The sequence below is a fragment of the Hemitrygon akajei genome, chromosome 24 (assembly GCF_048418815.1).
Source record: "Hemitrygon akajei chromosome 24, sHemAka1.3, whole genome shotgun sequence".
Lineage (NCBI taxonomy): Eukaryota > Metazoa > Chordata > Chondrichthyes > Myliobatiformes > Dasyatidae > Hemitrygon > Hemitrygon akajei.
In genome coordinates, this window is record NC_133147.1 from 36,444,823 (window position 1) to 36,460,970 (window position 16,148).

Sequence of the window (16,148 nt, forward strand, 5' to 3'; positions counted from 1 at the left end):
TAGATTCTAATGGCCAAAGGTAAGAATGACTTTGTATAGTACTTTGGAGCAGCATAGTTGTCTCAGTCTATTACTAAAATATGCTCCTCTGTTCAGCCAAGGTGGCATGCAGAGGGTCAGAAACATTGTCCAGACTTGCCAGGGTTTTCTATAAGGTCCTTTGTTCTAGCACAGCCTCCAGTGTGTCCAGTTTGACTCCTATAACAGAGCCAGTCTTTATCAGTTTATTGAGCCTGATAGCTCCCTTGTTGATGCCATTGCCCCAACGCACCACCGCATAGAAGATCTTTCTGGCAACAAAACACTGGTAGAATATGTGAAGGAGAGGCCTGCATACTCCAAGGGACTTCCGTCTCCTCGGGAAGTAGAGGCAACTCTGGCCCTTCTTGTACACAGCCTCTGTATTGGTGCTGCACTCAGGTCTGTCATCCAGGTGCTGGTAGGTCTTCGACACACCCACATCCTCACCATCAATAGTAACAGGGAGCAGTGCAGACTTAATCTTCCTAAAGTCCACCGCCATCTCCTTTGTCCTACTGATGCTGAGCTGCAGATGATTCAGCTTGCACTGTTTGACAAGGTCCTCTACCAAGACCCTGCATTCATCCTCCTGCCCTCCCTTAATACACCCAACTATTGCAGAGTCATCAGAGAATTTCTGCAAATGACAAGAATCAGTGTTGTATCTAAAGTCTGAAGTACACAGGGTAAACAGGAAAGAAGACAATATAGTCCCCAGTGAGGTCCCAGTGCTACTTATAGCCATGTCTGACACACAGCTCTGGTGCTGCGGTCCGGGATATCTCAGACTAAGTCCTCAGCATTCTTAAGTAGGAGGGTGAACAGCCAGAAGTTGTGGTCCATGTAGGTACCAATGACATGGGTAGGAAGAATGACTAGGTTCTTCAAAATGAGTTCAGGAAGTTCGCTGCTAAGTTAAAGGGCAGGACCTTCAGGGTTGTGATCTCAGAATTGCTACCTTTGCCACATGCTAGTGAAGCCAGAAATAGCAAGATTACAGATGAATACGTGGCTAAGGAATCGGTATAGGAGGGAGGGCATATGATTTTTGGACGATTGGCATCTCTTCCAAGAAAGGTGGAACCTGTACAGAAGGGACAGTTTGCACCTGAACTGGAAAGGGGCTAATATCCGAGCAGGAAAGTTGTTCATGCTGCATGGGGTGGGCAGGGTTTAACCTAGAAGTCAAGGGGGTTAGGAACCAAACTGCCAGAACAGTTAGTGGATAATGCAGACAGATTTTGTTAAGACCACAGACAAAGTCAGGAATGAAAGGTTGAGCATGGAGTGACTAGTGTCCTGAGCTGCGTATATTTCAATGCAAGACGTATCGTGGAAAGGCGGATGGACTCAGGGCATGGATCAACACCTGGAATTATGATATTGTAGCCATGAGTGAGATTAGGTTGGAGGGGGGCAAGACTCAATATTCTGGGGTCCCGACAGACCGGGAGAGATTAAAGGAAGGGTGGCGATACTAGTCAGGGAAAAAATCATGACGGTGCTCCATCAGGACAGACTGGAGAACTCGTTTAGCGAGGCGTTATGGGTGGAACGGAGAAATAAGAAAGGTATGACCATGTTAATGGGGCTATATTACAGACCACCCAACAGTCCTTGGGATTTAGAGGAACAAATTTGTAAAGAGATTGCAGGCTGTTACAAGAAACATAAGGTTATGATAGTAGGTGATTTTAACTTTCCACACATTGACTGGGGCTCCCATATTGTAAAAGGGCTGGATAGAATAGAGTTTATCAAATGTATTTGGGAAAGTTTCCTAAATCAATATATAGAAGTCCCAACTAGAGAGTCCAATACTTTATCTATTAAGAAATGAGACAGGGCAGATGACAGAAGTTTGTGTAGGGGACACTTTGCATCCAGTGACCCAATCCCATTAGTTTCAAAGTAAATATGGAAAAGAAAATCTGGTCCTCGGGTTGAGATTCTAAATTAGAGGAAGACCAGTTTTGGTGGCATCAGAAAGGATCTGACAAGTGTGGATTGGGACAGACTGTTCTCTGGCAAAGTTGTACTTGGTAAGTGGGAGGCCTTCAAAAGTGAGATGTTGAGAGTACAGAGCTTATATGTGTCTGTCAACCTTGGTTTTTCAGAGATATTGAGGCTCTGGTTAAGAAAAGGAGGTGCATAGCAGATATAGGCAGATAGAAATAAATCAAGTACTCAGAAATGTAAGAGAACAGTTATGAAAGAAATCAGGAGGGTTAAAAGAAGGCATGAAGTTGCCCTAACAGACAAGGTGAAGGAGAATCTAAAGGGAAATCTAGCACATTTATTTTTCAACATAGCCCCCTTGTACATTTACACACTTAGTCCAGCAATCATGGAGCATACAGATCTTGGACCTCCAGAAAGTGTCCACAGCAGGCGTGATTGATAAGTTCATGGCCTACGGTAGAAGGAAATGAGTTGTACAGCTCTCGTTAAATGCACATGCAGTTCAACTCTGAGTAACTCATCGGGGTGATTGATAAGATAAAAGGATAAAATCTTCCTTCTAAGATAGAAGGAAACGAGTTACTAAATTCAAACTTCCTGCATAATCACTGGCAGACATATTTAAATCATCCTTTGCGACCGGAGAGGTACCATGGGTTTGGAGGATAGCCAATGCTCGTCTGTTGTTAAAGAAAGGCTCTAAAAATTAACCATGAAGTTATAGGCCAGTGAACCTGACATCAATAGTGAGAATACTTTTGGAAGGTATTCTAAGGGACCGGAAATATGAGTAAATGGATAGGCATGGATTGATTAAGGATAATCAGTATGGCTTTGCGTGTGGTAGATCATATCTAACCAATTAGACTTTTCAAGGCAGTTAACAAAAGTTGACGAAGACAAGACAGTGGATGTTATCTACAAGGCATCTGACGAGGTCCCACATGGGAGGTTGGTCAAGAAGGTTCAGTCACTCAGCATAGGGACAAGTGTGCGGTGTTGCACTTCAGTAGGACCAACCAGGGCAGGTCTTACACAGCGAACGGTATGGTGCTTCAGTAGGACCAACCAGGGCAGGTCTTACACAGCGAACGGTATGGTGCTTCAGTAGGACCAACCAGGGCAGGTCTTACACAGTGAACGGTATGGTGCTTCAGTAGGACCAACCAGGGCAGGTCTTACACAGCGAACGGTAGGGTGCTTCAGTATGACCAACCAGGGTAGGTCTTACACAGTGAACAGCAGGGCACTGAGCCGTGCAGTAGAACAAAGGGATCTGGGAATGCAGGCCCATAATTCATTGAAAGTGGTGTAACATAGGGTCATTAAAAAAAAGCTTTTGGCACATTGTCCTTCATAAATCAAAGTGGTGAGCATAGGAGATGGGATGTTACATTGAAGTTGTATAAGAAGTTGGTGAGGTCTAATTTGAGTATTGTGTGCAGTTTTGGTCACCTACCCACAGGAAAGATGCAAATAAGGTTGAAAGAGCACAGAGAAAATTTACTAGGATGTTGCCAGGTCTGGAGAACCCAGGTTATAAGGAAGGATTGAATAAGTTAGGACTTTATCACATTTACCATCAGGTAGAAGGTACAGAAGCCTGAAGGCACACACTCAGCGATTCAGAAACAGCTTCTTCCCCTCTGCCATCTGATTCCTAAATGGACGTTGAAGCTTTGGACACTACCTCACTTTTTTTAATACACAGCATTACTGTTTTTTTGCACATTTTTAAAAATCTACTCAATATACATAATTAATTTACTTGTTTATTTATTATGTTTTATTTTATGTATTATTATTTTTCTCTTTCTGCTAGATTATGTATTGTATTGAATTGCTGCTGCTAAGTTAAGAAATTTCATGTCACATGCCACTGATAAGCCTGATTCTGAATTTGTATTCCCTGGAACGTAGAAGATTGAGGAGATTTGATAGAAGTATAAAAATTATGAGGAGTACAGATAGGGTAAATGCAAGCAAGCTTTTTCCACTGAGGTTGGGTGGGACTACAACTAGAGGTTACGGGTTGAGGGTGAAAGGTGAGAAGTTTGAGGGAAACTTGAAGAAAAACTTCTTCAGTCAGACAGTTGTGAGAGTGCAGAATGAACTTCCAGCACATGGTGCATATGAGCTCAATTTCAACATGTAGAAGTTTGGATAGATACATGGATGGGAGGGATATGGAGGGTTAAGGGCCTGGTGCAGGTCGATGAGAGCAGGCAGTTTAAACTGCTCAGTGTGGACTAGATGGGCCAAAAGGCTTGTTTCTGAGCTGTATCCTTCTATGACTTCAGGAATAAGGTCCCAACCTCTCTCCATAACTAAGTCCCTCAAGTCCAGGCAACATCCTTGTAAATCTCACCACATCTTGTACAACAGCAACATAACGTCTCAACAATATAGGCCTCCAGACACTTGCCAAGATATAGAGTTGATGCTGCAAAGGGAGCTGGAAAAGGCATGTAATAAGAGTAATGTCACAGTTGTAATAGGGGTCTTCAACATGCAAGGGGAAATCAGGTTGGCGTCAGGTCACAAGAGGGGGAATTTGTTGAATGCCTACGACAGTGGTCCTCAACCACCAGGCCGCAAAGTATATGCTACCGGTCACAAGGAAATGATATGATTTGGCGATATGAAACGATATGAGTCAGCTCCACCTTTCCTCATTTCCTGTCACTTTTGAACTTGAACGCATACGAGGTCATCAGTTGGTCATTAACCTTCAACTACTCGATGAGTAAAAAAGTCACTTGAGAGTTTCTTTGGAAGAGGTGGTAGAGGACATAAAAGGTCTAACGATGATGATAACGCAGAGACAGCTGAGGCCGAGACTGCAAAAAAAAAGCTTCAACAGAAAATATGAGTCGTACATAAAATATGGCTTTAATGCGACCGGTGACTTGCACGCTCCAAACCGCCTGCGTGTGATATGTGGAGACAAGCTGTCTAATGAGGCAATGAAGCCCTCAAAACTGCTTCAGCACCTTGAGACCAAGCACCCTGCACTTAAAGACAAATCCATTGAGTTTTTTGAGTGGAAAAAAACGTGAGCAAGCAGGACAGAAGCAAGTACTGAGAGCCACCACCTCCACAGATGCTGCTGCTCTGAGAGTGTCGTACTCAGTGGCGAGCCGTGTTGCTAAGGCGAAGAAGCCTTTCACTGTTGGTGAAGAATTGATTCTGCCTGCTGCCAAGGGCATGTGCTGTGAACTGTTGGGAGAAGCTGCAGCTAACAAGATTGACACAGTTTCAAGGAGAATCGATGACATAGCGGAGGACATCGAAGCACAGCTGTTGGAACAGGTTAACAAGTCACCATGGTACGCTATCCAGGTCGACGACTCTACTGATGTCAACAACAAGGCAATACTGCTGGTTTATGTGGGATATATATTTCAAGACGATGTGCACAAGGAGATATGTTGTGTGCACTGCTGCTGCCAACTAACACAACTAGGGCAGAACTATTCAAGTCTTTGAATGACTGCATGTCAGGCAAACTGGAATGGTCACTCTGTGTTGGAATATGCATAGATAGGGCTGCAGCTATGACTGGACGGCTGTCTGGTTTCACTACCCGAGTCAGAGGTTGCTCCTGAATGCCAGTCTACACACTGTGTCATACACAGGGAAATGCTGGCTGGCCGAAAAATGTCACCTGATCTTAACAGCCTATTGAGTGACGTTGTTGAAGTTATCAATCACATCAAAGCAAAAGCCCTTAACTCACGTCTGTTTGAGCAGCTGTGCGAGGAAATGGATGCAGAGCACTCTTACACACTGAAGTGAGGTGACTATCAAGGGGGAGAGCCCTGGCCAGGGTTTTTGAGTTACGAGAGCCACTACAGAGATTTCTTTCAGGAAAAAAATCACCACTGGCAGCACACTTCAGTGACGAGGAGTGGATAGCAAAACTCACTTATCTGTGTGACATCTTCAACCTGCTCAATGAACTCAATTTGTCACTTCAGGGGAGAATGACAACTGTCTTCAAGTTGGTAGATAAAGTGTCTGCTTTCAAAGCCAAACTGGAACTGTGGGGACAGCGAGTGGACAGGGGCATATTTGACATGTTCCCAGCATTAGCTGGGATTTTGGGAGAGTCTGAGGCTGCACCGTCCTTCTCACAGCTGATGCCTATCTTATCACCTATCTTTGTTGTCGACAGAATTCGAGCGTTACTTCCCAACCGCAAATGACCCAGGACGTGCAAGGGAATGGGTCTGTGACCTATTTGTGAATGTCCCCGGTGAATCATCTATGTCAGCGCGGGAAGAAGATCAACTCCTCGAGCTTGCAAATGACGGTGGGCTGAAGGATATGTTTGACATAACATCTCTGCCGGCATTCTGGATCAAAGTCAAGGCTGAATACCCTGAGATAGCCACGAAAACACTGAACACATTGCTTCTATATCCAACAGCATATCTCTGCAAAGCGGGGTTTTCTGCAATGAATGCAACGAAAACTAAATTGCGGAATAGACTGGACATAGGAACCCCCTTTGATTATCACTGTCTCCCATCACGCCTTGATCACGTCTTGTTGCAGGGAAACAAGCCCAGGGCTCCCACTGATTCAGCGATATTGGTGTGTTACAATGATTTTACATGTTCATAGGAGGAAAATATGTGCTGCATGTTTAATATCCAAACATTACTTAAAATGTTATGATGCATAACATTATAATTGACTTATCATTATATTCATGTGAGGACAATATGCGCTGCATGTTTAGTATTAAATTTGTTAGATAAACCCTTTTAGAAGTGAAATCGAGTGTATTAGCCACTTATAAGTGACTTATAATTGACTTATCATCTATATTCCGGTCATGATTAACACTCCACGCCCCCCCCCCCCACCCCGTCGGCCGGTCCACAAGAATATCGTCAATATTAAACCGGTACGCGGTGCAAAAAAGGTTGGTGACCCCTGGCCTACGAGATGGCTTTTTAGAGCAGCTTGTGCTTGAGCCTACTTGGGGAAAGGCTGTCTTAGACTGGGTGTTGTGTAATAATCCAGATCTTATTAGGGAATTTAAAGTTTTAAAGTAAAGGAACCCTTAGGAGGCAGTGATCATAATATGATTGAATTCATACTACAATCTGAGAGGGAAAAGCAAGTCAGATGAATCAGTATCATAATGGAATAAAGGGAATAACAGAGGCATACGGGACTTGCCAATAATATAAAGCAGGATACTAAGTTTTTCCAGTTATATAAAGAGTAAAAAGAAGGTGAGAGTTGATATTCGACCACTGTAAAATGATGCTGGTGAGGTAGTAATGGGAACAAAGAAATGGCAGATGAACTTAATGGGTACTTTGCATCTGTCTTCACTGTGGAAGACACTAGCAGTGTGCCAGAGATCTGTTAGTGTCAGGGAGCAGGAGTGAGTGCCATTGCTATTACAAAGGAAAAGGTGCTAGGCAAATTCAAAAGTCTGAAGGTGGATAAGTTACCTGGACCAGATGGACTACATCCCAGAGTCCTGAGAGAGGTTGCTGAAGAGATAACGGATTCATTGGTCATGATCTTTCAAGAATCACTTGATTCTGGCATGGTCTCGGAGGACTGGAAGATTGCAAATGTCACTCCACTCTTTAAGAAGGGAGGAGGCAAAAGAAAGGAAATTATAGGCCAGTTAGCCTAACCTCAGTGGTTGGGAAAGTGTGGGAGTCTATTATTAAGGATGAGGTTTCAGGGTACTTGGAGACTAATGATAAAATAAGTCAACGTCAGCATGGTTTCTGTGAAGGGAAATCTTGCCTGACAAAAAAAGAGTTCTTCAAGGAAGTAACAAGCAAGGTGGACAAAGGAGAGTCAGTGGATGTCATTTACTTGGATTTTCAGAAGGCATTTGATAAGTGCCACACATGAGGCTTCTTAACAAGATAAAACACTATGAAACTAGTGGAAAGATACTGACATGGATAGCGGAATGGCTGACAGAAAGAAGGCAGCAAATGGGAATAAAAAAGGGCTTTTCTGTTTGGCTCTCTGTGACTAGTGGTGTTCATCAGGGGTCAGTATTGGGCCCGATGCTTTTCATTTGTTTGTCAATGTTAGGGTAATGAAATTAATGCCTGTGTGGCAAAGTTTGCAGATGATATGAAGATAGGTGGAGGGGTAGGTTGTGCTGAAGAAGCAATGCGATTACAGCAGGACTTCGACAAATTGGAAGAAAGGGCAAAAAGTGGCAGATGGAATACAGTATTGGAAAATGTATGATAATGCATTTTGGTAAAGAACAATAGCACAGACTATTATCTAAATGGGGGAGAAGGTTAAAACATTAGAGGTGCAGAGGGACTCAGGAGTCCTTGTGCTAGACTCCCAGAAGTTTAATTTACAAGTCTGTGGTAAAGAAGGCAAATGCAATGTTGGCATTTATTTCAAAGGGGAATAGAATATAAAAACAAAGAGATAATGCTGAGGCTTTATAAGTCACTAGTCAGGCTGCACTTGGAGTATCGTCAACAGTTTTGGGCCCCATATCTCAGAAAGGCTGTGTTGTCATTGGAGAGACCAAAGGAGGTTCATGATGATGATTCTGGGAATGAAGAGGTTAACATATCAGGAGTATTTGGCAGCTTTGGGCCTGTACGTAGAAACATAGGCACATAGAAAACCTACAGCACAATACAGGCCCTTCAGCCCACAAAGTTGTGCAGAACATATCCCTACCTTAGAAATTACTAGACATCCCCATAGCCCTCTATTTTTCCAAGCTCCATGTACCATTCTAAGCTCCATTCTAAAAGTCTCTCAAAAGACCCTATCATATCCGCCTCCACCACAGTTGCCAGCAGCCCATTCCACTCACTCATCACTCTCTGAGTAAAAAACTTATCCCTGACCTCCTCTGTACCTACTTCCCAACACCTTAAACCCGTGTCCTCTTGTGGCAACCATTTCAGCCCTGGGAAAAAGCCTCTGACTATCCACACAATCATTGTCCCTCATCATCTTCTACACCTCTATCAGGTCACCTCTCATCCTCCGTTGCTCCAAGGAGAAAAGACTGAGTTCACTCAACCTGTTTCATGAGGCATGCTCCCCAATCCAGGCAACATCCTTGGACCTGGATTGGGGATCACTCCTCTGCACCCTTTCTATGGCTTCCTCATCATTCCTGTAGTGAGGCGACCAGAACTGAGCACAGTACTCCAAGTGGGGTCTGACCATGGTCCTATGGTCCAACATTACCTCTCGGCTCCTAAATTCAATTCCATGATTAATGAAGGCCAATACACCCTATGCCTTTCTAACCACAGCATCAACCTGCGCAGATGCTCTGAGCATCCTATGGACTACGACCCCAAGATCCCTCTGATCCTCCACACTGCCAGGAGTCTTACCACTAATACTATACTCTGCCATCATATTTAATCTACCAAAATGAACCACTTCACACTTATCTGGGCTGAACTCCATCTGCCACTTCTCAGCCCAGTTTTGCATCCTATCAATGTCCCCCTGTAACCTCTGACAGCCCTCCACAAAATCCACAACACTTCCAACATTTCTGTCATCAGCAAACTTACTAACACATCCCCCCACTTCCTCATTCAGGTCATTTATAAAAATCACGAAGAGTAAGGGTCCCAGAACAGATCCCTGAGGCACTCCACTGGTGACCAACCTCTATGCAGAATATGACCCGTCTACAACCACTCTTTGCCTTCTGTGGGCAAGCCAATTCTGGATCCACAAAGCAATGTCCCCTTGGATCCCATGCCTCCTTACTTTCTCAATAAGCCTTGCATGGGGTACCTTATCAAATGCCTTGCTGAAATCCATATACACTACATCTACTGCTCTTCCTTCATCAATATGTTTAGACACATCCTCAAAAAATTCAATCAGGCTTGTAAGGCACAATCTGCCTTGACAAAGCCATGCTGACTATTCCTAATCATATTATGCCTCTCCAAATGTTCACAAATCCTGCCTCTCAGGATCTTTTCCATCAACTTACCAACCATTGAAGTAAGACTCACTGGTCTATAATTTCCCGGGCTATCTCTACTCCCTTTCTTGAATAAAGGAATAGTAGCCTGGGATACATCTCATCTGGTCCCGGCGACTTATCAAACTTGATGCTTTCCAAAAGCTCCAGCACATCCTCTTCCTTAATATCTACATGCTCAAGGTTTTCAGTCCGCTGCAAGTCAGCACTACAATCACCAAGATCCTTTTCCATAGTGAATACTAAAGTATTCATTCAGTACCCCTGTTATTTCCACAGTTGATAGGTCCTATTCTTTCACGTCCTGTCCTCTTGCTCTTTACATACTTGTAGAGTGCCTTGGAGTTTTCTTTAATCTTGCCTTCCAAGGCCTTGTCATGGCCCCTTCTGGCTCTCCTAATTTCCTTTTTAAGCTCCTTCCTGTTAGCTTTATAATCTTCAGATCCGTAACATTACCTAACTCTCTGAACCTTTTGTAAGCTTTTCTTTTCTTCTTGATTAGATTTATTGCAGCCTTTGTACACCACAGTTCCTATACCCTACCATAACTTCCCTGTCTCATTGGAACGTACCTATGCATAACTCCACACAAAAATGCCCTGAATATTTGCCACATTTCTTCCGTACTTTTCCCTGAGAACAAATGTTCCCAATTTAAGCTTCCAATTTCCTGCCAGATAGCCTCATAATTCCCCTTACTCCAATTAAACGCTTTTCTAACTTGTCTGTTCCTATCTCTCTCCAATGCTATGGTAAAGGAGATAGAATTATGATCACTATCTCCAAAATGCTCTCCCACTGAGAGATCTGACACCTGACCAGGTTCATTTCCCAATACCAAATCAAGTACAGTCTCCTCTCTTGTAGGCTTATCTACCTATTGTGTCAAGAAACCTTCCTGAATACACCTAACAAACTCCACCTCATCTAAACCCTTACTCTAGGGAGATGCCAATCGATTCCTGGGAAATTAAAATCTCCCAACACGACAACTCTGTTATTATTACACCTTTCCAGGATCAGTTTCCCTATCTGCTCCTCGATATCCCTGTTACTACTAGGTGGCCTATAAAAAAACACCCGGTAAAGTTATTTACCCCTTCCTGTTCCTAATCTCCACCTGCAGAGACTCCATAGACAATTGCTCCATGACGCCCACCTGTTCTGCACTGTGACACTATCTCTGATCAACAGTGCCACACCCACCTCTTTTGCCTCCCACCCTGTCCTTTCTGAAACATCTAAAACCCAGCACTTGAAGTAACCATTCCTGTCCCTGAGCCATCCAAGTCTCTATAATGGCCACCACATCATAGCTCCAAGTACTGCTCCACGCTTTGTTCACAATACTCCTTGCATTAAAATAGACTCATCTTAACCCGTCCATCTGAGCACGTCCCTTCTCCATCACCTGCCTATCCTCCCTCTCGCACTGTCTACAAGCTTTCTCTATTTGTGAGCCAGATGCCTCTTCCTGTCTCTTCAGTTCGGTTGCCAGCCCCCAACAATTCTAGTTTAAACTCTTCCCCATAGCCTTAGCAATCCTCCACGCCAGGATATAGGTCCCCCTGGGATTCAAGTGCAACTCGTCCTTTTTGTACAGGTCACACCTGCCCCAAAAGAGATCCCAATGATCCAGAAATCTGAATCCCTGCCCCCTGCTCCAATCCCTCAGCCACGCATTTACCTTCCACCTCATTCTATTCCTATTCTCACTGTCGCGTGGCACAGGCAGTAATCCCGAGATTACTAATTTTGCGATCCTGCTTCTCAACTTCCTTCCTAACTCCCTGGAGTTTTTTTTGAGGACCTCTTCCCTTTTCTTACCTATATCATTGTTACCAATATGTACCACGACCTCTGGCTGTTCTTCCTCCCACTGCAGGACGCAATCTGAACCATCCCAGACCCTGGCACGTGGGAGGCAAACTACCATCCGAGTTTCTTTCCTGCGTCCACAGAATCGCATGTCTGACACACCTAACAATAGAGTCCCTTATCACTACTGTCTTCCTCTTCCTTTCCCTACCTTTCTGAGCCACAGGGCCGGACTCTGTGCCAGAGGCACGGCTACTGTTGCTTCCCCCAGGTAGGCTGTCCCTCCTCAACAGTACTAAAACAGGAGTACTTTATTGTCAAAGGGTACAGCCACAGGGGTACTCTCTAGTACCTGATTCTTCCCATTTCTTCTCTTGACTGTGACCCACTTGACTATCACCTGTGGCCCCGGTGTGACTCTTTTCTATCACCTCCTCGCTCTCCCTAACCAGACGAAGCCCAACGTGGTCCCTTAAGGAGCTGCAGCTGAACACACCAGGTGCAGATGTGCCCGTCCGAGAGGAGCCTCCAGGACCTCCCACATCTGACACTGAGCACGGAAAACCAGCCTCACACATAATACTTCCTTTCCACAATTAACACAGGTAGACCTATCTCACTTCGTTACCGCCTAAGGCCGTTGATCCAAAGCCCTATCACTCTGCTACCACTCACTGCCTGCTGGATACGTACTCACTGGAATTTAGAAGAATGTGAACATTGAAACCTACTGAATGTTGAAAGGACCAGATAGAGTGGATGTGGAGAAGATACTTCCAATGGCAGGGGTATCCAGAACGAGAAGGTACAGTCACAAAATTCAAGGGCGACCCTTAGAACAGAGGTAAAGAGGAATTTTTTTAGTCAGAGAATAGTGAATCTGTGGAATGCACTGCTACAGACTGTGGTGGAGGCCAAGTCCATGAGTATTTTTAAGGCAGAAGTTGAGTTTCCTGATCAGTCAGGGCCTCAAAGGATATGGCGAGAAGGCAGGTGTACGGAGTTGACTGGGATCCAGGATCAGACTTGATGGGCTGAATGGCCCTATTCTACACTTTGACTTATGGTCAACCCATGGATACCTCAGTGCTAAAAACTCCCAGGGGTCGCTGCCACTCGTAGCCTAGTTTGTCTTTCCAGGAGACAAAACCTCACACTGATGCACATTAAATTGCATTTTTCACTCCGCGGCCCATTTTCCCAGCTGATCGAGATCCCTCTGTTAACCCCAAAAATTATGTCTGCAGACCAATACAGCTTTCCCCCAGTAGAAGCAGGCGAAAGTGTGGACCATACCGGTCTGCTTCAAGCAGAATCCAACAGGGATGGAGCCAGTGAGGATGGCAACATACTTCAGCTCCTCCAGAGACATGTTTGGGCCTTAGACCTGCACAAACACAGAAGTTATTGTAACATGTCGAAAATTCAAGGGATTACACAATATCCTCCCCACCAATCCATTACACACTCTTCAGTCAGTGAGTGAAGCTCCTTCCACAACATAGAATCACACACTCAATGTGAAAATCCTTCCATACTGTCCTATCACACACTCCCGGGGTGACGCTCCCCACACACTGTCCCATTCACTCCCGGGGTGACACTCCCCTCACACTGTCCCATTCACTCCCGGGGTGACATTCCCCACACACTGTCCCATTCACTCCCGGGGTAACATTTCCCACACACCTTCCCATTCACTCCCGGGGAGAGACTCCCCACACACTATCCCATTCACTCCGGGGGTGATGCTCCCCTCACACTGTCACATTCACTCCCGGGGTGACATTCCCCACACACTGTCCCATTCACTCCCGGGGTGACATTCCCCACACACTGTCCCATTCACTCCCGGGGTGACGCTCCCCTCACACAATCCCAATCACTCCCGTGGAGAGACAGCCCTCACACTGTCCCATTCACTCCCGGGGTGACGCTCCCCTCACACTGTCCCATTCACTCCCGGGGTGACGCTCCCCTCACACAATCCCATTCACTCCCGTGGAGAGACAGCCCTCAATTCACTCCCGGGGTGACATTCCCCTCACACTGTCCCATTCACTCCCGGGGAGAGACGCCCCTCACACTGTCCCATTCACTCCCGGGGAGAGACGCCCCACACACAGTCCCATTCACTCCCGGGGTGACGCTCCCAACACACCGTCCCATTCACTCCCGGGGTGACATTCCCCACACACCGTCCCATTCACTCCCGGGGTGACATTCCCCACACACTGTCCCATTCACTCCCGGGGTGACATTCCCCACACACTGTCCCATTCACTCCCTGGGTGACGCTCCCCTCACACAGTCCGATTCACTCCCGTGGAGAGACTCCCCACACACTGTCCCATTCACTCCCGGGGTGACGCTCCCCTCACACTGTCCCATTCACTCCTGGGGTGACATTCCCCTCACACTGTCCCATTCACTCCCGGGGTGACGCTCCCCTCACACTGTCCCATTCACTCCGGGGCAGAGACTCCCCACACACCGTCCCATTCACTCCCGGGGTGACGCTCCCCACACACTGTCCCATTCACTCCCGGGGTGACGCTCCCCTCACACAGTCCCATTCACTCCCGGGGTGACGCTCCCCTCACACTGTCCCATTCACTCCCGGGGAGAGACTCCCCACACACCGTCCCATTCACTCCCGGGGTGACGCTCCCCACACACCGTCCCATTCACTCCCGGGGTGACGCTCCCCTCACACCGTCCCATTCACACCGGGGTGACGCTCCCCTCACACCGTCCCATTCACTCCCGGGTAGAGCCTCACCACACACTGTCCCATTCACTCCCGGGTAGAGACTCCCCACACACTGTCCCATTCACTCCCGGGGTGACACTCCCCACACACTGTCCCATTCACTCCCGGGGTGACCTTCCCCACACACCGTCCCATTCACTCCCGGGGTGACGCTCCCCTCACACCGTCCCATTCACTCCCGGGTAGAGCCTCCCCACACACTGTCCCATTCACTCCCGGGGTGACGCTCCCCTCACACTGTCCCATTCACTCCTGGGGTGACACTCCCCACACACTGTCCCATTCACTCCCGGGGTGACACTCCCCACACACTGTCCCATTCACTCCCGGGGTGACACTCCCCTCACACTGTCCCATTCACTCCAGGGGAGAGACTCCCCACACACCGTCCCATCTACTCCCGGGGAGAGACTCCACACACACTGTCCCATTCACTCCCGGGGAGACGCTCCCCACACACCGTCCCATTCACTCACCGGGGTGACGCTCCCCACACACTGTCCCATTCACTCCCGGGGAGAGACTCCCCACACACCGTCCCATCTACTCCCGGGGAGAGACTCCACACACACTGTCCCATTCACTCCCTGGGAGACGCTACCCTCACACCGTCCCATTCACTCCCGGGTAGAGCCTCCCGACACACTGTCCCATTCACTCCCGGGGAGAGACTCCCCACACACTGTCCCATTCACTCCCGGGGAGAGACTCCACACACACTGTCCCATTCACTCCCGGGGTGACACTCCCCACACACTGTCCCATTCACTCCCGGGTAGAGCCTCCCCACACACTGTCCCATTCACTCCCGGGGTGACACTCCCCACACACTGTCCCATTCACTCCCGGGGTGACACTCCCCACACACTGTCCCATTCACTCCCGGGGTGACACTCCCCACACACTGTCTCATTCACTCCCGGGGTGACAGTCCCCTCACACTGTCCCATTCACTCCCGGGGAGAGACTCCCCACACACAGTCCCATTCACTCCCGGGGTGACGCTCCCCACACACAGTCCCATTCACTCCCGGGGTGACGCTCCCCACACACCGTCCCATCCACTCCCGGGGTGACGCTCCCCACACACCGTCCCATTCATTCCCGGGGTGACGCTCCCCTCACACCGTCCCATTCACTCCCGGGGTGACGCTCCCCTCACACCGTCCCATTCACTCCCGGGGTGACGCTCCCCACACACTGTCCCATTCACTCACCGGGGTGACGCTCCCCACACACAGTCCCATTCACTCCCGGGGTGACGCTCCCCACACACAGTCCCATTCACTCCCGGGGTGACGCTCCCCACACACTGTCCCATTCACTCCCGGGGTGACGCTCCCCTCACACCGTCCCATTCACTCCCGGGGTGACGCTCCCCACACACAGTCCCATTCACTCCCGGGGTGACGCTCCCCCACACACCGTCCCATCCACTCCCGGGGTGACGCTCCCCACACACCGTCCCATTCATTCCCGGGGTGACGCTCCCCTCACACCGTCCCATTCACTCCCGGGGTGACGCTCCCCTCACACCGTCCCATTCACTCCCGGGGTGACGCTCCCCTCACACCGTCCCATTCACTCCCG

At 47.7% G+C, this 16,148-nt stretch overlaps 1 protein-coding gene across 1 annotated transcript in view; it reads right to left on the bottom strand.

Annotated features, from left to right (window-relative positions):
* The window catches only part of LOC140716010 (lysophospholipid acyltransferase 7-like), a 185,925-nt gene that overhangs the window by 152,166 nt on the left and 17,611 nt on the right, over positions 1–16,148 (bottom strand). The window contains exon 2 of the mRNA XM_073028648.1: positions 13,082–13,172. Coding sequence (XP_072884749.1) covers positions 13,082–13,157 — 76 coding nt within the window. The 5' untranslated portion in view covers positions 13,158–13,172. The remainder of the gene's footprint in view (positions 1–13,081; positions 13,173–16,148) is intronic.